This window comes from Echinops telfairi, unplaced genomic scaffold (genome assembly GCF_000313985.2).
Source record: "Echinops telfairi isolate 266 unplaced genomic scaffold, ASM31398v2 ScPeMD7_18;HRSCAF=68, whole genome shotgun sequence".
In the NCBI taxonomy this organism is placed as follows: domain Eukaryota; kingdom Metazoa; phylum Chordata; class Mammalia; order Afrosoricida; family Tenrecidae; genus Echinops; species Echinops telfairi.
Window position 1 is genome coordinate 15,394,350 of NW_022103915.1, and position 25,122 is coordinate 15,419,471.

A 25,122-nucleotide genomic window follows, 5' to 3' on the forward strand; every position below is an offset into this window, starting at 1 on the left:
GAGGGCGGCACAGGGTTTCGGTCTGCTGTACTGGGGAGCCATGAGTTGGAACTGAATTGAGGGCACCTAACACACCAATACTGTTAGAGCTGGCAGTCTCTCCTCGGTTTGTTTTTAAATTTATTTTTCATTGGGAGTTAATGCATATATCATAGCGTTTCACAGTTCAATCACGTCAAGCAGTATTGTACAATTGCTGCCACAATCCGTTTCCAAACCTTCTTTTTCTTCCAGGACTCTTTGATATCGTCTTCCCTTTTATTACACCCCGCCCCCCGCTCACTAATGTGAAGAACTGCATGTGTGTGTAGATATTAACAAGCTGCAGTACTTCCAGCCTTTCTCTATGAGGTCTGTGAAAATGAGGTGTGTCAACTTGAGTGTCCTAAACTCATGACCGGACTCCTCCTTGCCGGGTGTAATTTGGTTCCTCTCTTGTCTGTCTTCCCTCTGCCCCCTCCGCTCCTTGGACGTGGCTCAGCGCTTGGTCTCTGTCGGACTCGACTCACAGAATGCGGTCTGTGTTTGGGATTGGAAAAGGGGGAAAATGCTGTCCATGGCTCCGGGTCACACAGACCGAGTAAGTATTCCCCTGTGGAGTTCTAATGGCGACTGGATGGGGAGGGACTAAAAAGGGTTCAGGGGTTTCATGTTTCTGTGTTTTGTTCTGGACAGATTCTATGTCATTTAAGTTTTCCAAGTACAATTGTAATGACCCATAAAGCTTTAGAGTGCACATGTATTGTAGTACTCAGAAACAAGGTTCCATGTGCTAGTGTAAAACTGAAGACTAGCTAGTAATATGTTTCTCATTCCAAGTGGTATAAAATTAATTTTAAAAATATCTTGTAGTTAGCTTTTAAAGCGAAATGCTATAGTATTTATACAAAGCATTGATTAAAAAATACATCACAAACATTTAAAAAGATGTAATTATTCCATGCACTATCATGCTAACCGGACCCAGCACCAGAGGCAAACTCAATAATTCTATTCTAGGAGAATATATGGATCTCTAAAAATTGTTATAAAATGTTATGTATACACCTACTCCTCATTTATTTCTTTCCCTGTTAGCCAGCATTTCATATATACTACTATCTACTACAACATCTACTACCCGACTATTTTGATCATGATTGATGTATGTAGGGAAGTAATGAATGGCAGGGTACTTGGGTAAGAGTGATGGTTAAAGTTAGGTGCCACCGTGGCTTGGTCATGACTCTCAGTAGTTTGGAAGTTAGGTCTTGATGTAATTTGGCAGTTGTGTAATGATGTAGTCATCCTCCATTTTGCAGTCCAAGCTGATCATCCTTCATTTTACATTTTTGCAGAAGCGAACCTTGTCAATAAGCAAGGAGTATATGTATTTGCATTTTAGAGAATAAACTAAATTTTCAGAAGTTCTCAAAGGAGTCTATTACATATTCACACATACAGTTCATATGGGTATTATGGTGTTAGCTTTATTTCTTTAGAGAGCTGTGTATTTTGATTTAGTTCAAATTATTTTACGCATTAGAACTATGGTTTTAGTAAACGGGCCAATTATTAGAAAAATGAATAATGTTAATAAAAATTTAAAAGTATTTTGTGGTTAGTATTTTATAATTGCATTGACACCCTTTAATATAATGTTTCTTATGGTGAGTTGTTGAGATGATTTATAAGACATCTTCGTTCTTGGCTATTGCTGAGACATTTTGTAAAGGTTGTATGTATTCACCTTACTAGACAGTGTCTTAGTAAATATGGTGATGTTAAGGAAACATGATTCAGACTACCCGATAGAAAGAATAAATGATGATTACCTTCAAATATTATTTTTTCTTTTTAATATTAAATTACATGTTTATAATGCATATTGTTCTTTGATTTTGTAATAAAATAATTTGTACCTATTTAGAAATTATAGAGTCTTAGAAAAGAAGCAAGCCTGGGAATCCCTCCAATTTAAGTTTAAGCTAATTATTTTTTCTTCCAAGTGAACAGTAAGAAAATTAAAACAAAAACAACAATTTTTTACTGTGAAATAAATGTAAGAAATTTATGTAAGAAATTCTGTGTGATTAGACAGTTGTACCAATATTCCTTGTTTCTGTCTGTGTGAGGGTAATTATAGATTCCAGTCAGAACTTCTCCTTTCTAGAAGTGGCTCCGACACCTGCCTTGTGCTCTAGGAATGTTAAATTATTCCTGTGACTTGTGGTACAAAATGTTTTTATAAAAAATAACAATGTTAAATTTCAGATTGCTTACCACAGTTCATAAAGACTGCGAAATAGTTGCTATTCTTTGTATTTTCTGTATGTACTCTGTTTTTTGGAAACTTTTAAAATGTAGAATTTGGATGACTGTTTTTGGAGGTGCACATGACTGGCACACTCTGCTGCCAACCCAAAGGTTGGAGGTTCGAGCCCACCCTCGGGCATCGTGGGAGAAACGCCTGGCGAGGCAGTCATGCTCGGATCCACATGGAGGGCAGGACTTGGAAGTCATTTGATGATAACTGCTTTACTGTATTAGGATAGGTTGGCGTTTGGGCTACTTGAAAGTCTTTTGGATAGGCTATTCATAGGATTCTGAAAATCTGTATTTTAACCACAAATCTGATTTGTTTACAGATCTTTGATATCTCTTGGGATTTGTACCAGCCAAATAAACTTGTCAGCTGTGGCGTAAAACATATCAAGGTACCCCTGCAGGATCTTGTTTTATAAATGTCCTTGTTACTCAGTTCTTGCCCCATGCATATTTCACACCATGTATGACTTAAGGTAGTTTTGGGATTTGGACATTACTTAAAGTTCTAATATTTTGATACTCAGCCCAACAATTATGTAATAGGTATTGACTGTATGGGAGGCGTCGTATGGGATGGTGATATTAACAGCAGGTTAATAAACCACGCTCCATGAAAGAGCTTGCAGTGCAGTGAGCCAGGATTCACTGTCTTCATCTTGTTCCTGTTTCACGCATGAAGGAAAATGGGAGGCTATGAAGCCGCCTGTTGTTTTTGTGATTACATGTCACCAAGTCCGTTCCGACTCAGGGACCCTGAGTAAAGCCGAACAAAACACCGCCTGGTCCCGCACATCCTCACCACCATGGCCGTCATTCCAGTTGTGTGGCAGCCACGGCGTCGGTCCACCTTGTCCAGGGCCTGCCTCTTTTTCACAAGTAGGATGCCCCTCAGCGACCAGTCCCTCCTGATAACAGGCTCAAGGACATGAGACAAAGTTTCTCCATCCTTGCCTCAAAGGAGCGTGCTGGATGTATTTCTTCCAAGACAGAGGAGTTTGCTTTCCGAGCAGCCTAGCCTCTGTCTGCTGTTCTGTGCTCACACCGTAACTGATAGGCAGCCATTCCTCTCCAGGCCTCCTCAGTCGCTGGCCGGCTTTGACACACATGCATACAAAGGGATGAAAGGTGACATGGCTTGGGTCCGTGGCACCTTAGTCTTCGTAGCAACATCCTCGCTGTCTAACACTTTCAAGGGGTGTTTGCAACAGATTGGTCCAGATTTCAAGACTGTTCCTTCCGTGGGTGCTCTTTAGGGATCCAAGTAAAATGAAATCTGACAATTTCAGTATTTTCTCTTCTTATCCTGATATTGTTTACTGGTGCTGTTGTGAAGGGTTTTGCTTTCTTACATGAGGTTAATCCACCCTGAAGACTGTGGTCTATAATCTTCACCACGGAGCCAGCGCTTCCAGCCCGCCTCACTTCCAGCAAGCAGGGCTTGGTCATCTGCACGTCGCAGGTTGTTGATGCGTCTTCCCCAAGTCCTGGTGCTAATTCTTCTTCATGTGGCCCAGCTTCTTGGATGATTTGCTCAGATTGAATAAGTGCGGGGAAAGATAGGAGCTCGATGTACACCTTTCATGGTTTTAAACCACTCGGTAGCCCTTGTTCTGTTAAAACAGTTGCCTCTTATTCTGTGAAAAGGTTCCTCATGAGTGCAGTGAAGTTTCCCAAATTTCCCATTCATTCCTTACAATGGTATTCATAGTTTCCTAGGATCCACACAGTAGAGTGCTTCTGCAAAATGAGTAAAAGGCAGTGAGATTCCTCATCCCGTGCCCTCTGTGAATCTGGCTTGAGCTTCTGGCAGCTCCCTGCCATTGTGCTGTTGCAACCACTTTTGAATTGTCAACGATTTTACTTGTGTATGATATGAATCATATCATTCGGTCACTTCCACATTCCATTAGATCACCCTTCCTTAGAGTGGACACAGATAGGGCCGCTGGCCAGGGAACTGCCTTAGGGATTTCTTGGCGTCACTTCAGCTCACACAGGAGCAGTTGCTGGCCTGCTCCACTGTCAGCCCCCGGCCTGGTTCTGACTGAGGATCATGAGCTTCCCCTGGTTTCTCTCCATCGATGCAGGTGACTTGGTCTCTGTGTCTGACATCCAGTGAGGTCCAGGTGTGCAGAAGTTCTCTGTGTATCATGTGCTTCCCGGTGTTGCTTCTGTCACAGAGGCCAGCTTTTCCAAATGCTCATCCTTCTGGTTTGTTTCCAACTTTTGAATTTCAGTCACCAGGAAACATCAAGGCCTCTTGAGTGCCTGTTTCACCCCCGTCAGGCTGTCCAAATTGGTTAAAATCTTCAATTTCTTCATCTTCCTGTTTGATTAAACCAAGCAAAGTGAGGAGTATTTATTCCCAGAGAGAGAATGATGCTACTGGAAGCAGCAGGGATAGAGATGGCCTGGGAGCCGTGATTGCTATCTGTTGCCATTGAGTTTGTTCAGACTCATAGCGACCCTATGTACAATAGAGCGAGACCCTGCCCGGTCCTGCACTGTCCTCACGCTGGTTATATTTGAGCCCATTACTGCAGCCACTCATCAAGGGTCGGTCCTATGGGTAAGGGTCTTCCTCTTTTGCTGCCATTCTGTGCCAAGCAGGATGTCCTTCTCCAGAAAGGGGTCTCTTCTGATACTTGCCCAAAGTATGTGGAACAATGCCTCCCCATCCTGCGCTTCTAAGGAGCATTCTGGCTGTACTGCCTCCAAGACAGGTTATCCTGTCCTCTTGGCAGTTGGTGATACTATCAGTGCTCTTCCCCAGCACCGTGATCCACACGCATCAATTGTCCTGTGGTCTTCCTTATTCAGCGTCCACCGTTCACATGCATGTGAGCAGTTTGCAGATCTCATGGCGTGAGTCAGGGCACCTGAGTCCTCAAAGGGACTTCCTTACTCTTCAACACTTTAGAGAGGTCTTGTGCAACAGGTTTGCTCAGTGCTGCACTTGATTTCTTGACTGCTGCTTCCATGAGATTTGATTGTGGATCAATCCAAGCAAGACAAAATCCTTGACAATTTCATTCTTTTCTCCTGGCATGAGTTGGGTCTAAAAGACGTGAGCTTTTCTTTTTACATCTTAAAATTTGTGACTCCCGTTACCACCCTCATTCAGTTGATTAGAATTAAATAATACATTGTTTGTTCAAATGCTAACCAAGTAAAAGTGTTCATTTAGGAAAACCAGTGCTTCCCATATATTTTGAAATCACTTGTGCAAACAGGAGACCCTTCCTTTACCGGCGCTGTCCACGGCAGCAGACCCTGATAACCGTTCCTGCCCAGTGAGGAAGGTTTGTGTTTTCTTCTTTCTTTCGATAGGCTCGTACATTGGCATTTTTCTCAGAGGCCTCTTTAACAGCTGGTGCAATTCCAGTTTTTATATTGTGGCCCTCATTTGATAAGATGGATTGCATTAAATCTTGATTTCTTCAACAAATATGTTCAACAGCAGAAGGTTCTTTGCTAGGCTCTAGGGCACATAGCGTCAATATTGTGAAGGTAGCGATTTTTGTCTTTGATGGATCAGGTTAATAGGATGCTATGCATTAAGGACTTAAATAAATAACACTCCGGTTGACATTGTACACAAGACTGAAAGTTCCATTTGCAGATTCTTAAAAAGTCCGCAAACAAACTCGCCGCCATCCAGTCCGTTCCAGTTTATAGCGAGCCTACAAGACAGAGTAGAACTGCCCCGTGGGTTTCCTGGGCTGTAAATCTTCACAGGAATGGAAAGCTTCATCGTTGGCTCGGGACCGGCTGGTGGGCTCGAACTGCTGGCCTTGTGATTAGCAGCTCAACACACAACCCTCTTCGCCAGCAGCTCTCCTCTCAGATGGCACAGCTGCAATTAAATGAAGCACATTCTTTGTTCAGTTAGAGGTAGCATTTCTTTTCCTTTGGTGAAGCCGTGACCAGAATGGTGGTTCTCTTTACAGAACACATCTGAGAAAATGATTTCCCTGAGAAGGTGTGAAATGATGCAGTACCGTAATGGTCTGTAGCTATTTAATTTTAAGTTCATTAGAATGGAATAAAATAAAAGTTGCATTTCTTCGTCCCAGGAGCAGCCACACTTCAACTGTTCGAGAACTACACATCGTATTGTAGCCAGTGATTCTTTTGTTGGATAGTATGGATGTAGAACGTTTCGGTCACCAGGGAAAGTTCTGGTGGACAGCACTAATCTGGGCGGTAGAACCTAAAGTCCTTGGCTGTTTCTCGGTCTTAAAACCCTTTGAAAACCTGGGCTTCACAAAACGCCATAGATTCTGTCTCTTGTCGAACTCAGCTGGAGCGCAGCAGCCTAGATTTTAAAATGTCCCCAGGTGATTCGCGTGTCTGAGTCTTAATGACCTAGAATAAAATAATTGATCCAAATTGGGACTTGCTGAAAAGGAGCATGACCAGCTATTATTATGCATAGAAATTATGGAGCATCTATATTTAGAAATAATTAAAAGTTTCATTCATAGAGGTACTCAGAAGTCTGAATGGATGACCTTACTAATTTTTAATCCTTTGGGTCTTTAAGTTTTCAAATACAAGGATATGAAACCCATAAATTCCAATTTTTAAAGTGGCAATTATTTTATTCTCTAGGCATGCTTTCTTTACACATGAGTCTTTAACGTAGATTCACAACATGCCTGGTTTTTGCTCTTTAATTCTTTCTGCCAGTAATGAAAATTCCCTGAATCCGTATAAGGGAACAAACCCTCTTGATTATGAAGATTTACATTTGGCTTCTGTATTGTCTCCCAAGAAGGCACAAATCATCCCAAGTGGATCCATCTCATTTTAAAACATCACAAGCAAAGCAATTACTCAGATTGAAAACCTGAGCGCAATATTCTAAGATTAAAAAAAAGTATTAGTATTATTATTTTTTTAACATTTTCACTGCCTCCACCCAAGATTCAACATCAGCTTTGGTCCTTTCCCTCCTATGGTGGGGTCTCTTCATTTTCATAGCCAACCCACCCCAACTCTTTCCCTCAGTTTAATGCACGTGGGTTTCTGTCCCCAGGAACCTCTGGTCTCTTGTTCTTGTAGATAAGGACCGAGACCAGTGACTTCCCTGTTATCACACAGCAGTGTGTTCACATTGTATAAGGATGTGAACATTGTAGTCTGCTGCCATAGTAGAAGAGAGCCCTGGTGGAGTTGGGTGACTAGTTGGGGCTGTGATCCTCAAGGGCTGCAGTTCAAAACCACCAGCTGCTCTTCAGAGAAAGACAGGTTCTCTACTTCCATAAACAGTTACCGTCCCAGAAGCTCACAGAGATAGTGTCACCCTGCCCTGCAAGGTCACTATGAGTGGGCACCGACTTGAGGCAGTGAGTTTGGTTTGACTTTGGGTCATACTGGAGCAGTGAGCACTGGGAAGATTTTGTTTTGCAAGCCTTCTCTGGCCATTTGATTGTCCTTTGTGCTTTTTCAGTTCTGGAGTTTGTGCGGAAATGCTCTGACCCCCAAACGAGGTGTCTTTGGTAAGACTGGTGACCTTCAGACAATCTTGTGCCTAGCCTGTGCAAGGGATGAGTTAACCTATTCTGGTGCACTCAACGGAGACATATATGTCTGGAAAGGAATCAATCTGATCCGGACAATACAAGGAGCCCATACTGTAAGTATTCTTACATGCTTTAAACACTTTTATATATTGCCTTCTTCCCTTCTTGTCTTAGAACAGCACGGTTCACATTTAGAGCATACTGTTTTTAATCTGTTCATTGGCCTAAAAAAAAAAAGCATCTGAGCTGAATAAACGTGCCTGTTTGTCTCTAAGGTTTTAACCTGGGTCTAAGTAAGCATGAAGCTATGCATGAGGATCATAGTACAGTGAAGCCTCGTTTATCACGGTTAATCGGTTCTAGACCCTACCGTGATAAATGAAATTCCGCGAAGTAGGATTCCTTATTTGTAAATCAGATATTTTCGTAGTTAGAGCATAGAGGACATGAAAAAACACCCTTTAGTCACCATTACACTCGTATTACCCAATTTATTAAACAAAAAAGGGAAAATGCAGTAAAACATTTTGGACGTTACAATTATCATTTACTATTTATTATATTATGAAGTACAACGGATGGAGCGAACGGAAGACTCATTCAAGTTGAAATGGCGTGCAACCTCCACGATTTTCTTGCCATCTTTGATCATATCCAAAAGTTTTACCTTTTCCTGGATGGTGAGCATCTTCCTCTGGCGCTTATTTTTATTGTCAGAAGGCTTAGAAGAAGCAGCTCGTTTAGGAGCCATCATAGGGCTTAGATAAAATTTCTTAAAAATCGCAAACAATTACAGTACACTGTACAAAAGCAAAAATGCATCTGATACGTAGCTCCGGTACGTAGCAATGTAGACAGAAGCGTGTACAGTATGAGCCAATCAGTGGCAGTAATGACAGAGCATGCGCTGTTACGCAAAAACCGCAATAGAGTGAAGCCGCGGAAGTCGAAGCGCGAAGTGGCGAGGGTTCACTGTATTTTGCTGAAAGCGTCATGTTAGTGTCTGTGTTTCCTAGAGTAGTCCTAGGAAAACAGAAACTTGTCAAAGTCAACCTAAAGTAGTCTACATCAACTACAGGAAACAAAGGGTGTGCCTCTTGAGTCTGCTTTGCCGGTGGGAACTTTGCGGCCAGTTCTAGGCAAAGAGTCTTAACTTTTGAAAAGAACGTGGATTCATTCCATGAGGAGGGGAAAGGATTTACATTTGTACTTCATGGTATCAAAGAGAGCCATTGTTAGAACTCTTGGGTGTGTTTTATTCCTTCTTCTTCATGCTTGTTTAGCAGTTGGTCCTTCACCAGTGAGGGATGGCATAGAGGTACCACGTTGTTAACGAGAAGGAGCCCAGTCTCAACAGTGAGAGGTTGGTTTGGCTTGGGTTTGGTCAAATGCTGTGCTTCTGTACATACAGGGATTTATTTGTAGATGCTCCTTTGTGCTTTTTGATAGGTTTCTTTGATCCTATGCCATATAAATATCCTCTTATGTGAATTTTCACCTTCAGAGAGTAAGTTTTCTGTGGAGGCATATGTTGCTAAAGGAATCGTTTTATTTCCTCTCTCAGGCAGGAATTTTTAGCATGAATGCTTGTGAAGAAGGCTTTGCTACTGGTGGCCGGGATGGCTGTGTCCGCCTTTGGGATTTAACTTTTAAACCAATTACTGTGATTGATCTCAGGGAAACAGACCAAGGATACAAAGGTAACAACAAAAGATGCTGTCGTGACTAAGCCAATGCTAAATGTGCTGAGGATCACCTCGTCTTTCAATGAGCATCCATGTGTGTTTTGTAAATACACTTAGAAACGGGACTGGATTTGGCCCTTCATACCGTATACACTTAGCTGAAATCCTTCTCTCAAAGAGGACACTTTGCCCACTGGGAGTCAAGCTTGACAGTTTCTAGATTCTTCTGCCATTGTGCGGTGCCTTTTGTAATGGGGCCTGCGATGAGATGTTACAGGCACTTGCTCTGATAGTGTTGGGTTTTGAAATTACTATCCCGTTAAAACCCAAACCAAACTCATTGCCACCGAGTCGATTCAGGCTCATAGTGACTCTCTTGGACAGAGTGGAACTGCCCGTGGGTTTCCCAGACTGTAAGTCATTATGGGAGTAGAAAGCCTCATTTCTCTCTCATTGAGAGGCTGGTGGTTTGGAACTGCTGACCTTGTGATCAACAGCCCAACACGTAGCTCACTATGCTACCAGGGCTTCTCATGTTCCCATTAGACTGGGAATGACTTTGCAAACAGCCCCAACTCCTGCAGAATCCATTCCGACTCTCAGTGACCCAGTGGGACACAGGAGAATGTCTCCTGAGGTTTCCAAGATTGCGGTCTGTACAGAGCAGACCGCTGCCTCTTTCTCCTGGCGGCTGGACTGAGCCACAGACTCTTCAGTTACCTGGCAACCAAGGGCTTAACTGAGGTGTCACCAGGGCTCCTTCTGAATCAAATGAGCTCGGGTGCAGGGGCTGGTGAGCTCTTGTTCGAAGTGATGTAAATGAGCATGATGTGTTTCTCCTTTATCCAATTTGACCCCAGTTGGGAGCAGTGTTTCTCTTTTTACAGCTTTTTAAAAATTTGATCAAATAAGGCAAGCTTTCTTACTATAGAAACAAACCAGCCATCAAGGTGTGGGGCACTGTGTTACAAGAGTAGCCCTGACATTTACTCTGTTCCAGTCACATAGCTCTGTGTGTGGCCTTGGGCTGGTTATTTGACAGTATCTGTAAACTGAGGATGTTGATAGTAGCTACTGCCTAAGATTAAACGAGTTAATAGAATGAGATAGTTAGCTTCGTGACAGTAAGTCTCCAGGAATTGTCAGCTAGTATTCTGGCTTCATCAGCTTTGCTAACATCATTATACTTTAAAGTTGACAAGATAGCCCGATACTTTTTTATTTGATTCTCGCAGCACTGTCGGGACACAGGGCCTTTCTACTTGTGCTTTTATTAACCACACGAGAAAACTGAGCAAAAGGAGCATTTCCAAGGTTATAGAAGAGATTGGCACACAGAGGGAGCAAGCAAACGCTTCCCTGGCTGTCAGCAGGCTGGAGAAATGGCAGAGAGACAAGTGGAAAGCCCGTTACTATCAGAGCAAACTAACTCAGCCCCGTTCTGAAATGGTAATGGAACGCTAGTTTATCACAGCGGTTCTCAACCTGTGGGTCTCGGCCCCTTTGAGGGTCAAACAACCCTTTCACAGGGGTCACCTAAGACCATCGGGAAACACATATTTCTGATGGGCTTAGGAACTGAGACATCGCTCCTCTATCCGTCTCCAGGCAGGTCCGCCCACATGCAGATACGCCCACCTACGAGTACCCGGCATGAAGACTGTTACCCATGCTACACCATGCTTCAAGACAACATTTCATTTATTTGTCATTAGAAAGAAATAGCTCACCATATATAATGGCGTATTGTTTTTGTGATGAATCACTATGCTTTAATGATGTTTGATTTGTAACAATGAAAATACATCCTGCATATCCCGTATTTACATGACGATTCATAACAGTAGCAAAATGACACTGATGAAGTAGTCATTTTCATGACTACTTGGGGGTTCATCACCACACGAGGAACTGTATGCAAGGGTCATGGTATGGGGAAGGTGGAGAACCGCTCGCTGGCTTATCGGATGATGCTGGCCGTTGCAAGACTCTTGCAGAGGAAGTGGTTCGAGCTCTAGCTTAGAGCCGTGAGTCCAGGAAGGCAGGCAGGTGTCGTGGGTCTGCTCTGAAGGCTGGCCAGGACCTGGCTTCGGCAGAAGAGAGAAATGCCCTTCCACCTAGAAAGCGCTGTGAGAACTTTAAATGGGAGTGTGAGCAGGACTCCCACAGTCCCTCCGCCAGGTGTCTCAGGTCTAAGCGGTGCACAGATTGATATGGATTGTGACGGACTGGCAGCACTGACGCTGAATGCCCTCCCTTCCTGCCAGGCTTGTCTGTGAGGAGCGTGTGTTGGCGAGGCGACCACATTCTAGTTGGAACACAGGACAGTGAAATTTTTGAAATTGTGGTGCATGAGAGAAACAAACCTTTCCTCATTATGCAAGGACACTGTGAAGGGGAACTGTGGGCCCTTGCTGTCCATCCTACGAAGCCGTTGGCCGTGACCGGAAGTGATGATCGGTCAGTCAGGTAAGCAAATTATGGAATAGTTGCATTGGCTGGCGTTGATCCTTAGAGACATGAGCGGTGGGGCATCCTCAGCTTAAAACCAAATGGAGATTGAGATGTTATCCATCTTTCTTCTGAGACTCCTCCATGTGGGTTTGAACCACCAATCTTTTTTTTTTTTTAATCATTTTATTAGGGGCTCATACAACTCTGATCACAATCCATACATACATCAGTTGTGTAAAGCATATTTTTACATTCATTGCCCTCGTCATTCTCAAAACATTTCCTCTCCACTTAAGCCCCCGGCATTAGGTCCTCATTTTTCCCCTCCTTCCCCGCTCCCCCTTCCCTCATGAGCCCTTGATAATTTATAAATTGTTATTTTGTCATATCTTGCCTTGTCCGACGTCTCCCTTCACCCACTTTTCGGTTGTCTGTCCCTGAGTTAGTTAATTGTGCCAACCTGGCCAATAATCACATGTGGGGCTAATTGAAAGGCGGAGGGATAAATGGGTGGTGAGCCTCGCCTTTCTAGTTCTCCGGTCTCTTGCTTTGTGATGGTTGCACCGGGTGCAGCTGCCTTAGCAGTTCCCTGCTTCAGCTTGCAAGATTGACTTCCTACAAGACATCCCCAAGGAGAAGCCACATGGACCTATCCTGATGCAGCCCTGGGTGCTGGAGCAGCCGTGTGGAGACCCCTGCTAGTGCTGAGATGCTTATTTGTTCACTGACTCAGCTTTCCTCCTGCAGTCGGCATCACTGCCTCTGTTTTGTGAGGTGGAGGACTTTGTGGACTGGTGTTGGGTTAATGGGTTAATGTTGGACTTGTGGGCTTGGGCAGCATTGGGTTGGGATGTTTTCGTGATGCACACTTTCTTTACATAAAACTCTCTTATACATGAGTTGCTGTGGATTTGTTTCTCTAAAGTACCTAGACTAATACAGTCCCCCAGGGAGGAGGTCACATATAGTTCCTTGTAATCGGTTCCCTCTTTTGAACCACCAATCTTTTGGTGAGTGGCCCCATGCTGAACCATCCGCCCCTCCTGGGGACTCCTGGATTAAGTGAAGGAAAAATAGCTACAGCAGATTTGTGTGTGAAAGGAGACCTACTTCCCAAAACCACAGCCTGATGTTAATTGTTATTCACACAATTAGCTGTTGTCCAAGTGGCTTCACCACAGTCTGAGTTCCCCATGTGAATGCTGCATTCGCCTTGTAATTTGTGGTTGCGTTAATTCAGAAACATGGTCAAGTCTACGGTCTAAGCCAATTCACAGAGCCCTCCAGGAAGTTCGGTGATAGAGGGGGAGGGTGGGTCTGCTCCTTCAAACAAGGTTAGAGTTAAGCGTTGCCACTGCTAAGCCAGCACACTGCTCTGTAAGGAGGCAGGTCACGGTTGTCAGCTTCGGTTTCTGACCGAAACTCATAGAACTGCCAGTGGTTCCATCCAGGAAAGCACATGAAGTTCACCCTCACACCACTGGTTCCGAATCATGCGTTCGAGTCAAATGGTTTGGAAGTCTTTGCCAGAGAGTAGGATAGTTAATATGCATCGGGGTTGAGTGCCGTGTATTTTCGAGAGCTTTGCCAGTTTGCCAAACTAAGCCATTGTTTTGGCTGCCCCCATCTTCATGTGACCACGATAGCAGCTCCTAGCAGATTACACGTTAGGTTGTCTTAAATTCATGTTTTCTTGAAGCCTTTGAAAATAGTCTCACCCTTAGTTGTTCATAGAGGCTAATTCTTCAGGTCCTTCCAACGTGACCTTGATCCTCAAATAATCAACAGCCGAGGAGTAATGGTGACATCTGTGAGAGCCAAGATCCAAGGAACTGGTGGCGTCTGGGAGACTGCGGTCCAAGTTAGAACGTCTGTGAGTTGGAGATCTGAGGAAAGCCACCCGACATCACTTGCCTTTTTAATGAAACCTTGGCATTGCTCCCGATGAATTCGAATGGTCTGAACAACTGTTCTCTTTGAAAGTCCAATAGTCTTAAACACATTTGTTTCCTCTGGACACATTTCTTCAGCTGCTGCAATGCACACAAATCCATTATCAGTAAACAGCTTTCTTTGCATTTCTAACAAATGAGCTACTAAAAAAGAAAAAGTTTTTTTTTTAACTGTGCGCTTTGAACCAGGGTAGATTTACAGAGCAGATCAGTTTTCCATTCAACAAGTCATTCTCTTAAAAGATATTGTTGTCTGGGGTCTTAAAGGCTTGAAGTTAAACAAGCAGCCATCTAGCAGGGAAGCAACAAAACCCACATGGAAGAAGCACACCAGCCTGTGTGATCACGAGATGTCGACGGCATCAGATATCAGGCATCAGGAGACCCCAAACAATCAATTATATCAATGCAAACAGTGAGGGTCAGAGTGGAGACCCAAAGCTCATCTGTAGGCAATTGGACATCCCCTCACAGAAGGGTCACAAGGAAGGAACTAGTCAGTCAGGGTGCAGCACAACACTGAAGAAACACATAGCATTCCTCTAGTTTTTTAATGCTTCCTCTCCACCCACTTTCATGACCCCAATTCTACCTGACAAATCTGCCTAGACAGAAGTATGTACACTGGTAGAGATAAGAGCTCTTGACACACGGAATCCAGGACAGATAAATCCCTCAGCAACAGTAATGGAAGTAGCTATACCATGAGGGTAGGGAGAGGAGGGAAAAAGAGAGAACTGATCCCAATGATTGATATAAAACACTTCCCCCCCACAGGGGGACGAGCAACAGAAACGTGGGTGAAGGGAGACAGCGGTCAGTGTAAGATATGAAAATAAAAATAACTTATAGTTTATCAAGGGTTCATGAGGCTGGGAGGGCAGGAGAGGGATAAGAAAAAAAAGAGCTGATACCAAGGGCTCAAGTAGAAAGAAAATGTTTTGAAAATGATGATGGCATCATTTGTACAAATGTTTTTGATACGATTGACATATGGATTATTGTAAGAGATATGAGTTCCCCCCAAAAAGTGATTTATTAAAAAAAACAAACCCAAGTGATTCTCATTTTGGTTCAAGTCATTCCTTGCAATCCCCACAATGTAACATCATTTACCCTGCGACATCCCTGTGTCCCTGTTTCCATCCCCTCCTTCCCTAACTACTAGGAGCTTGGCCCTTAGGTAAAGGCTGCCCTTCTGATCGCAGGCGGTGGTAAGGTGTGTGAGCCTCCCTCGTGGTTCACTTTTTTTTGTGGTAGTCTGTTTTTTTTAAATCATTTTACTGGGGGCTCATACGACAATTATTACTATCCATCCATCCATCTGTTGTGTCAAGCACATGTGTACATTTGTTGCCATCATCAGTTTCAAAACATTTGCTGTCTACTTGAGCCCTTGGTATCAGCTCCTTATTTTTCCCCTCCATCCCCCGCTCCCTCACAAACCCTTGATAATTTATAAATCATTATGATACAGGCCAGCCTATTGCTTGGCAGAAAATTAAGCCATGTGTAAGTTCAGCTCTATACCTCAAGAGTAGAAGCTAAAGGCCATAGTCTGGGGTTTTCCACAAGTCTCTGTCGTAAGCCTGGACTTTTTATGAATTTGAGTTTTGTTTCATATTTTCCCCTCTCTCTATCCAGGATGTACCAGTGTGATTTCTTACAGAGCATCTGGTCATGGTAGCCAGGAACCATCCAGTTCTTCTGGTCTCAGGGTCATGGAGACCGATAGATTTACTGTTTCAATTTGTCTTTGAGGTGCTTTACTCTCTTTCCTCTGAACAGCAGTTGCGTTTTAGATGGCTCTCACGAGTTTTTAAAGTAGGATGTAGAACATTGTCTTTGTGCACTGTGTTATGCCCGTTGGCTTTCACATCCTCCAAGACCAGGATCCTGAGCCCCTAGGCCCAGCCACTCCTTCCTTCAAGGTGTTTGGTTTTGTCTTAGGAAGTTGCTGTAACTTTGCCCTCTGTATGAACACCCTCATGGATACATTTGCAGCAAAGGTAAAGACATACGTACAAATAGCCCCTGCCACATTTATATCCATATGTGTATGTATGTATATGGACACATACATGTTTTCCTGGACAGACTCCAGTTCTCCTCCTCCTACAGTTCAGCCTGTGTGTCTGTCCATACTTGTAGTCGTAGAGCACTGTGACTGCAGGGCCATGCTGATCACATGTGGAACTCCATTGCCCCTCTTGAGTCTTCCTTTGCCGTCATCATCTTTTGCTGTGCTTCCCACCGGTGTATGTTGATCTCCTCCTCACCTAAGTTAACGCGTGCCCCCCACCCCCCGGCTAGCAAATAATTGACCCCTCTTTTACCCTCTCACCCCCAGTAACCAGCACAGTTTTGTTTTTCAAGTTGGAAAAATCTTTTCTGGACTTTTTACAGTAGTGCTTTTATACCATCTTTGTCCTTTTGAGTTTGACTAATTTCACCCAGCCTAATGGCCTCAGGATCATGTTTTCAGATTCGTCATCATGGGTTCATGTGGCATGGGATTCCATTGTACGGGTGGTCCATCACTGGTTGGTCCATTCGTGAGTGATGGGTGTTGATGTTTTCATCTTGATGCTGTTGTGAATAATGCTGCAAAGAACATCGGTGTCCATATATCTATTTGATTGTAGCTCTTATTTCTGTATGATATATTCCAAGTGGGGTCATATGATTTCCGGGTCATATGGAGTTTCTGTTTCCAACTTCCTGAGAACATGCCTTGGCTTTTTCCATAGTGGTTATGCCATTGCATAGCCCCACCAGCATTGTGTAAAGCCTCTCCACACACTCTCTAGCAGTTTTTGTTTGGTTTTATTTTGTTTTCTGGGTTTTGTTTGTTTTCCTTTAACTTTTTAATGTCGGGGCGAGATGTTTTGATTTGCATCTCTCTAATGGCTGATGATCACTAGTGTTTCTTTGTATGGTGTCCATTTGAACATCTTTTATGGTGAAGTGCCTGTTCATATATTTTAGTCATTTTCAAATTCATTTGTACAATTCTTTTTAATAAGACCAAACTATTGAAGTGAACAATATATGAATGACATGTCATTAAGACTGAAAATAAATAAATTCGATTATTTGTCTTATTTTTTTGGTTGAGATTTTGAAGTTTAAAAATTAGTTCTTTTTCCGATATGCCATAACCCCAAATTTTCCCAGTCTGGATTATCTTTTTACTCTTTCAGTGAAGTCTTGTGATACACAGACGTGCTTCATTTTTAGGAGGTCGCAGCCGTCTGGTTAGGACCCCTGGTGGAGGGGTGGGTTTTGCGTTGGGCTGTTAACTGAAAGGTCAGCAGTTTGAGACAATCACGCGGCTCCTTTGGAGAAAGATGCTGCTTTCTGCGTCCTAAAAAGATTCACAGCCTAGGAAACCCGAGGGGACAGTTCTACCCTGTCCTGTGGGGTCATGGTGAGTTGGGACTGACAGGATGGCCGTGGGTTTTGAGTCACTCAGTTGATCTCCTGCTGTGTGTGTGTTGTAGTTTTGCTGGATAGTGTCTTCACACCATGTATTATGGCATCATAGGGTCCCTGGTTGCGCTGTGGGATACATGTGGGGCTGCTAACTTCAAGGTCAGCTGTTTGAACCCACTAGCCACGCCATGGGGAAAAGATGGAGCTGTGTGTGCCCCTTAGATACTGTCTCAAAACCCGTATTCAGGGTCCCCGTGCACTGCAGTCAGCTGGGTGGCAGTGAGTTTGTTTGGCTTGGATCAGAGCCCTTCGGTTGGCCTGTTTTCAGATCTCTCAGCTTTGCCCCTTTTTCATTATTAATCTTGGTAGTTCTAGGTGTTACGTGCATGAGTTTCATTCATCTTTGGTTTGTTTTGCATGTGATGTGCGATGTTGGTCCAATTTCATTTCCCACAAGGGGTACACCGTCTGTTAGGGACCCTCTCGTCCCCATTCATGTATTTTGGTCCCATGTCGAAGTTCAACCACTCGTAGTGGACGGCTCTGCCTCTGGGCTCACCAGTTGCGTTGCTCGCTGCGTCTTTTGTGGCCCCAGTGCCAGGCTGTTTTCACTGCCATGACCGTGCAGCAGGGCTGGACATGGGGGAGCATGAGGCCTCCCACGTCGTTCTTTTTTAGCAACGCTTGGCTTTTCCAGCATCTCATTTCTTTCCATATAAAGTTGGAGCTCGGTTATTATGTTATCTCTTTAGAGAATGATGTTGGAATCTAAACTGGGAGGGCATTATCTCTGCAGATGGCTTTGTCACCATGTTCACTCTCCGTATCCATAGAGTATGGCCGATACCGTAGTTATGGAGATCTCTGTTTTCTTGAAGTGCAGCCGCATTTCCATTTTTTAATTTTTATGAAATTCTAATGGGATGGGGTATTTATATATATATATATTTAAACCATGGTTTTCCTCTGTGTTTGGAACTAGGAGGGTGCTAGGTAATTTCATAGGAAAATTCCATTATCTTTTCATTCTGGTAGCTTTTTGAAGTCCCCTCGTGTTGTGAGCAGTCTGGCGCTGTCAACATCTGTTTTCCGCTCCCTCGGCACAGTTACCGTGTTGTTGCAGAATAAGCACAAGGCTTTGCCGTTGAATTCAGTAGCACAGGTGTCTTAAGAGCGCACCATCCGAAGTCACCTGTCTCTCTCTTCCGTTTATTTTGGCAAGACTTAGCGGCCCTGGCAGTAAACAAGCATAAAAGACTGCAGGGCAATGGCACGCATGGCGCTGGGAAATCTGTCAGGTCGTAAAGACGTCACTGCCGTTTGCAGTGAGCCCAGCAGCCGTGCAAGGGGGTGGGAGTGCCACATCCCGTTTCTGTTTGCAGCTGCTCGCCTGTCGGAGATCAGCCGTCTGTTTTGTTGTTGTTGTTGTCAGTTGCCATTGCATCAGCTCGACCCCCAGTGACCCTGTGTGTGCCCAGTCGAGTTTTCTCGGCTGTGAAAACACTGTGGGCGCAGCTTGCCAGACCCGCCTTCCCCAGAGCGCCTCCGCGGGCGGGGACCACCAGGCTTTCGGTCCAGATCTTCACCATGTCAACTCTTCTGCCCTGTGAGTTTGAAGCCGGCTGCAGACAGCATGTAAACCAATAGGTGCGGTGTGCCTGTGCTCCAAGAAAGCTATTTATGGACTGAAACTTGAATTTCCTATACATTTACTGTGTCGCAATTTCTTCCTCTTTTGATATGTGTTCCCTAGTTAAACACGCTGATTCCATTCGTAGCCTGCAGACTCTTCAGAAAGCAGGCAGCAGGCCAGGCATGGCCCCAGGACTGTAGCTTGTCAGTGTCAATTCCGACTCCTCACAGCCCTAGGACAGAGTAGACTGTCCCTGTGGGCTTCTGAGACTTGATCTCTCTATGGGAGTCTGAAGGCTCCTCTTTCTTCCATGGAGTATCTGGTGGTTTCGAACTGCTAACTTTGGGGTGGGCAGCCCAATTGATGTGTAACCACGACGCAGCTCCTCTGTGATTAGAAAGGCAGCGATGGTGCTTGCTCTCAACACTCTCTCCAGGCCTTCCAGCACAGTCAGGCAAACACCAACACCACCAACTCTGTGTGTGTGTGTGTGTGTGTGTGTGTGTGTGTGTGTGTGTGTGTGTGTGAGACTAGAAACGATGACTCATTTGTAGGTGCTGTGATTGATGATGGTACAAGGGAGATTCAAAAAATTCATGGAGAATGAGAGTGTAAAGATCTTGGAATTTTCCTTCCCACCCTTTGAAGCCCTCGCATGTATGTAGAAAGCTCAAAGGAAAATTAAGTGACTTCATTAGAATCAAAAGAGTTTAGAATTTGGGGGATATAAAAATATATATTAAAAACCATTTTCCTATAAACCAGCAACAGGAAAGACACAACTTTACAAGACACTGTAATAAGAACGTGCTGCCTTTGGTGACTGGATTCACAGTGGCTCAGTGGGACAGAGTAGAACTGCTCTGTGGAGTTGACAAGGCGGTGACTCTCTATGAGAACAGAGAGGTGATCATTCTCAGAGTGATGGTGGGTTCAAGCTGTGGACCTGGGGGATAGCTCCCCAACACCTCACTCACCACACCAGCAGGATTCCTATCCTATTATAATAGTTCTGGTTTTTCCAATTTACTTTATTTATAGTTCTGATCTTGTTCTAATATTTTGGTAAATGACTTCCTGTTCAGTAAGGAGCCCTGGTAACACAGTGGTTATGCATTTGGATGCGATCTGAAAGTTCAACAGAAACCACGAGCCACTCCAAGGAAGAAAGATGAGGCTTTCTATTCATACGTTCTCAACCTGTGGGTCGCGACCCCTTTCGGGGGTGGGGGGTGGGGGTGTGTGTGTCAAACGACCTTTTCACAGGGGCTGCCCGATTCATAACAGTAGTAATATCACAGTTATGAAGTATCAATGATAATAATTTTATGGTTGGGGGTCACCACAACATGAGGAGCTGTATTAAAGGGTCGCAGCATTAGGGAGGTTGAGAACCACTGATCTAGATCTTTTGCCCATTTTAAAATTGAGTTGTTTGTACCACTGAAGACAAAGCAGGTGAATAAGCAAATGTGGTGAAGAAAGCTGATGGTGCCCAGCTATCAAAAGATATAGCATCTGGGGTCTTAAAGGCTTGAAGGTAAACAAGCGGCCATCAAGCTCAGAAGCAACAAAGCCCACATGGAAGAAGTACACCAGCCTGTGCGATCACGAGGTGTTGAAGGGATCAGGTATAAGACATTATCAGAACAAAAAAATCTTACCATAGTGAATGATGCGGGGAGTGCCACTGGAGATCCCGTTGCGGAGGGGTCTCGGGGAGGAGATGAGCCAGTCAGAGTGCGATATAGCAACAATGACAAATACAACTTTCCTCTAGTTCCTAAATGCTTCTTCCGCCCCCCACTATGATGATCCAAATTCTATCTTGCAAGTCTGGCTACACCAGAGGATGTACACTGGTAAAGATAGGAACTGGAAACACAGGAAATCTAGGGGAGATGATCCCTTCAGGACCAGTGTTGTGAGTGGCGATACGGGGAGGGTAGAGGGAGAGGGAACCGATGACAAGGATCTACATGTGACCTCCTCCCTGGGGGATGGGCAACAGAAAAGTGGGTGAGGGAGACATCGGACAGGGCAAGATAATACAAAATAATGATTTGTGGATTATCAAGGGCTCATGAAGGAGGGGGGAGCAGGGAGGGATGGGGAAAGGTGAGGACCTGATGCCAGGGGCTTAAGTAGAGAGCAAATGTTTTTAGAATGGTGGGGGCAATGCGTGTACAAATGTGCTTTACACAATTGATGTATGTATGGATTGTGATAAGAGTTGTGTGAGCCCCTAATAAAACGATTTTTAAAAAGTGAGTTGTTTGTTTCTTATTTGGGGGGTCGTAGAGTTTTTTTTGTATATATTTTAGATGCTGGCTTTCATCAGATATGTGGTTGGTAGTAATATCTCCCATTCTCATGTTACAGGATATGGAGTCTCGTAGATCATGCATTGATAGCAAGGTGTAATATGGAAGAACCAATTCGCTGCGCAGCTGTAAATGTAGATGGAATTCACCTTGCTCTAGGAATGAAGGACGGCTCATTCACTGTGCTCCGAGTAAGGTACGGTATTAGGGTAGAAACTGAAACAGAGTAATCTCCTGTTAAATGAGATAAAATAATCAGCAGTATATGTTTTATCTACTTCCTTTACAAGGAGCTTTGGTGGTGTAGTGATGACGCGCTGGGCTTCAATCTGTGTAGTCGGTAGTCGGAAACCACCAGCAGGCCCCGGGAGACAGCTGAGCCTTCCACTCTCCTGTAAACAGTTGCAGTCCCAGACACCCGCAGGGAGGTCGCCGTGGGTCAGCCCTGACTCAGTGGCAACAAGTTTGGCTTTCCCTTTACATACATGTGTATTTATGGAATGTATGTATATGTATACATACGCATACATTAATTTCTTTAAATATAGAAATGCATGTTTCCAAAAATAGCTTTGTCAAAGAGTTTTATAAACTCAAAAGCATTGCCATTATCTGGGAGGTCAGGAATACATTCTGTGTGCTTGACACATGGATGGATGGATGGGATTGTGATGAGTTGTAAGAGCCCCCAATAAAATGATTTTAAAAATAAATAAATAAAAGACATCAAGAACTCTGGGGAAAAAAAAGAATACATTTCAAGACTCAGGGTTTGAATGGTAAATCTGGGTCCTGACTTCCGTTCCTTGGTATTACTGGTTTTCAATAATGAATTTCTCCTATTGGTAAGATAGATAATGAAGCTATTAAAAATGCCAAAATAGTTTTACCTTTATGTTTTTTTCTTTAGCTTTTGAAATTTATAAACTGGTGTAAGCTTACATTTAAATAAAATTACTGTTCTCTGGTGCTGTGGGTCGGTTCTGACTCATAGGGACTCCGGGTGCAGAAGTGAAGCACTGCCCAGCCCTGCGCCACCCTCATAATGATTGGCAGGTCAGAGCCCCTGTGTCAGCCACCTCACTGAGGGGGTCTTCTTTTTCGCTGCCCCTCTGTGTTGCCAGGATGATGCCCTTCTCCAGGGATTGGTCTCTCCTGAGACCAGGCCTCAATATGTGAGATGCGGTCTCAACACCTTTGCTTCTCCGTAGTCATATTCCGTAGTTCATTCAGGATGCTTCACCAACACCACGCCTCAAAGGCATCCACTGCACGGTCATCTTTTACACTCATCCCCCAGCTTTTGCATAGATCAGTCTTCCAAGTTACCATCATAGCCTTTAGACTATAGATCATATAAATCATAGTAGTACATCCTTTTAATCTGTTAATTCCTTCTGAAGTCTGACCCAACACTCTGCAGTCGCCTTCTAACTGGTCTTGATTCTACTTTTACGCTCCTTTAATTTGTTTTTTACCCCGGAACTTGATTAGGGATCTGATTGATACTTCCTACTCTAGTGTAAGCTTACAGATGAAAGTCAAAATGTTAGCAAGGCCTGGGGGAATTTCTGTGATTTTCCCTCATCTGCCCAGAGCAGACTCATCTCAAAACAAAGGCCACTTTATTTTTGTTGCTGTAACCGTACTGACCGCCCTCCCTCTGCCACCCTCTCTTTCATCTGATTCTCTCTCCTAGAACATGGCTCCTTTACCGCCAGTTCCTGCCTTCTACCCAGATAAATGCCGTTCATTCCCTTTGCTACGTCTCCTCTGGCTTGCATATGCGCATAGCAACACTACCCTTTTACTCAATAAACCCACTGTCTGAGTCAATGCTGACTCATAAGACTCTATGGGACAGGGTAGAAACCACCCTTGTCAGTTTCCATGGCTGCAACTCTTTTTTGTTTATTTGTTCTTTTTATATATATATAAATCATTTTATTGGGGGCTCTTACAGCTTTTATTACAATCCATCCATCCATTGTGTCAAGCTCATTTGTACATTTGTTGCCATCATTTTCAAGACATTTTCTTTCTACTTGACCCCTTGATATCAGCTCCTCATTTCCCCTGCCCCCCCTCCCCCGTGAACCCTTGATAATTTTTTGATTTTTTTTCTCTTTTTCATGTCTAAGGCTACAACTCTTTATGGGAGTAGAAAGCTCCATCTATATCCCTCGGAGCAGCTGGTGGTTTTGAACTGCCGACCTTGTATATTATAGCCCAACTTATAACCACTGTGCCCCTGAGGCTCTTTTTACTTTGATTGTATGCTTAAAATTACTTGGTTTGACTATTCCCAAAGCATTTGTCCTTCTGTTGTTTAAAGAACCCATGGCATTCAAATATCAGTTTCCCAGAAGACAATGCAGAAAGTTTATTAATTACCATATATACTCGAATATAAGCCAACCCAAATATCAGCCGAGGCACCTAATTTTACCACAGAAACGGCATTAAAAATGTGCTCAAAACCAGCTTATACATGCGTATATATGGTAATACATTTTCATTTCATAGCCTTCTTTCTTGTAGATTTGTCAGAGAAACATTCTTGAGAGGCCGTCATGTAATTCACCGTACTAACAGCAATACATGACATCCTGTACAACCAATTGGTCACTCAAAATCTATCTTCTCCACTGTTGTCTGAGAACATGTGTTAGAGGGTGAAGGGGAGGGGTGTCAGAAAGCAAAGACAACCTGAGACATAAGACTGTTCTTTGGTTGAGAGCAATCAGTCGCTAGGACACAAAGGCTGTGAAAAATACACAATTTTAATGAACTAGTTAACATTTGTGAATAGATTAAAATTATAACTTCTTTCATTAGTAAGACATAAAAAGTAAAAGCTATCAAATAGTACCATGTGGCAGCTTCATATCTGTCAACTTGCAAAGGGGCGGAGTCTAGCCTCAATCAGGTCGCAGCTTGATTACCTCAATTGGAGGTTCAAAGGATATAAATAGCTCACTGGAGGCCAGATACACTCTCTGCTTCGTCTTCCTACTGACAAGCCACATGGAGCTACGCTGATGCCGCCAGAGCCCTGGAGCTGGAGGAGCCATGTGGGGACCCATGCCAGCGCTGAGATGCTTCCACCGCCACTGAATCCTTAAGACTTTCCACCCACTGGCCTGTGATCTTCCTGCATTCGGCATCATTGCATGGCTGCGTGAGTCTAAAGAGGAATTTATGGACTAGTATTGACATGTGGGATAACATTGGACTTGTGAAGATCTAGACTGGACTGAGATGTTTTCTTAATGTACAATTGCTTTTTGATATAAAGTTCTCTCTTACACACATATGAGTGTCTATGGATTTGCTTCTCTAGTCTATCCAGACTAGCACACACCATAAATACTTTCTTGCACATCTTGTCTCATTTAGATGTAGATAAGTGGATAGATATGGAGCAAAGGGAAATTAGATGTATAGATTTAATTATAACTAAGAGCCAAGAGTCACTGGGAAAGGTAGAGATAGCTACATGGGTATATGCTTAGAAGATTGGTGCATGTTGCAAGATCTAAGGGAAAAGTGGATTTGATTAAGAAAGTTTTAAAAAAAAACCACTTAATTTACAATTATAAATACAGAAGTCATATCATTGTGAATGAGGGGGAGTGTGGAGTGAAGACCCAAAGCCCATCTGTATTAAGGGTTCATGAGGGAAGGGGGCAGAGAGGGAGGGGAAAAACGAGGCTCTGATACCAAGGGCTCAAGTATAAAGAAAATGTTCTGAGAATGATGATGGCTACAAATGTGCTTGACACAATGGATGGATGGATGGAT

General features: G+C 43.7%; 1 protein-coding gene across 1 annotated transcript in view; it reads left to right on the forward strand.

Moving 5' to 3' along the window:
• EML5 (EMAP like 5) overlaps positions 1-25,122 on the forward strand; it is a 129,104-nt gene that overhangs the window by 12,137 nt on the left and 91,845 nt on the right. The window contains exons 2-7 of the mRNA XM_045287615.1: positions 482-580; positions 2,628-2,696; positions 7,763-7,948; positions 9,400-9,535; positions 11,788-11,989; positions 21,377-21,514. Coding sequence (XP_045143550.1) covers positions 548-580; positions 2,628-2,696; positions 7,763-7,948; positions 9,400-9,535; positions 11,788-11,989; positions 21,377-21,514 — 764 coding nt within the window. The 5' untranslated portion in view covers positions 482-547. The remainder of the gene's footprint in view (positions 1-481; positions 581-2,627; positions 2,697-7,762; positions 7,949-9,399; positions 9,536-11,787; positions 11,990-21,376; positions 21,515-25,122) is intronic.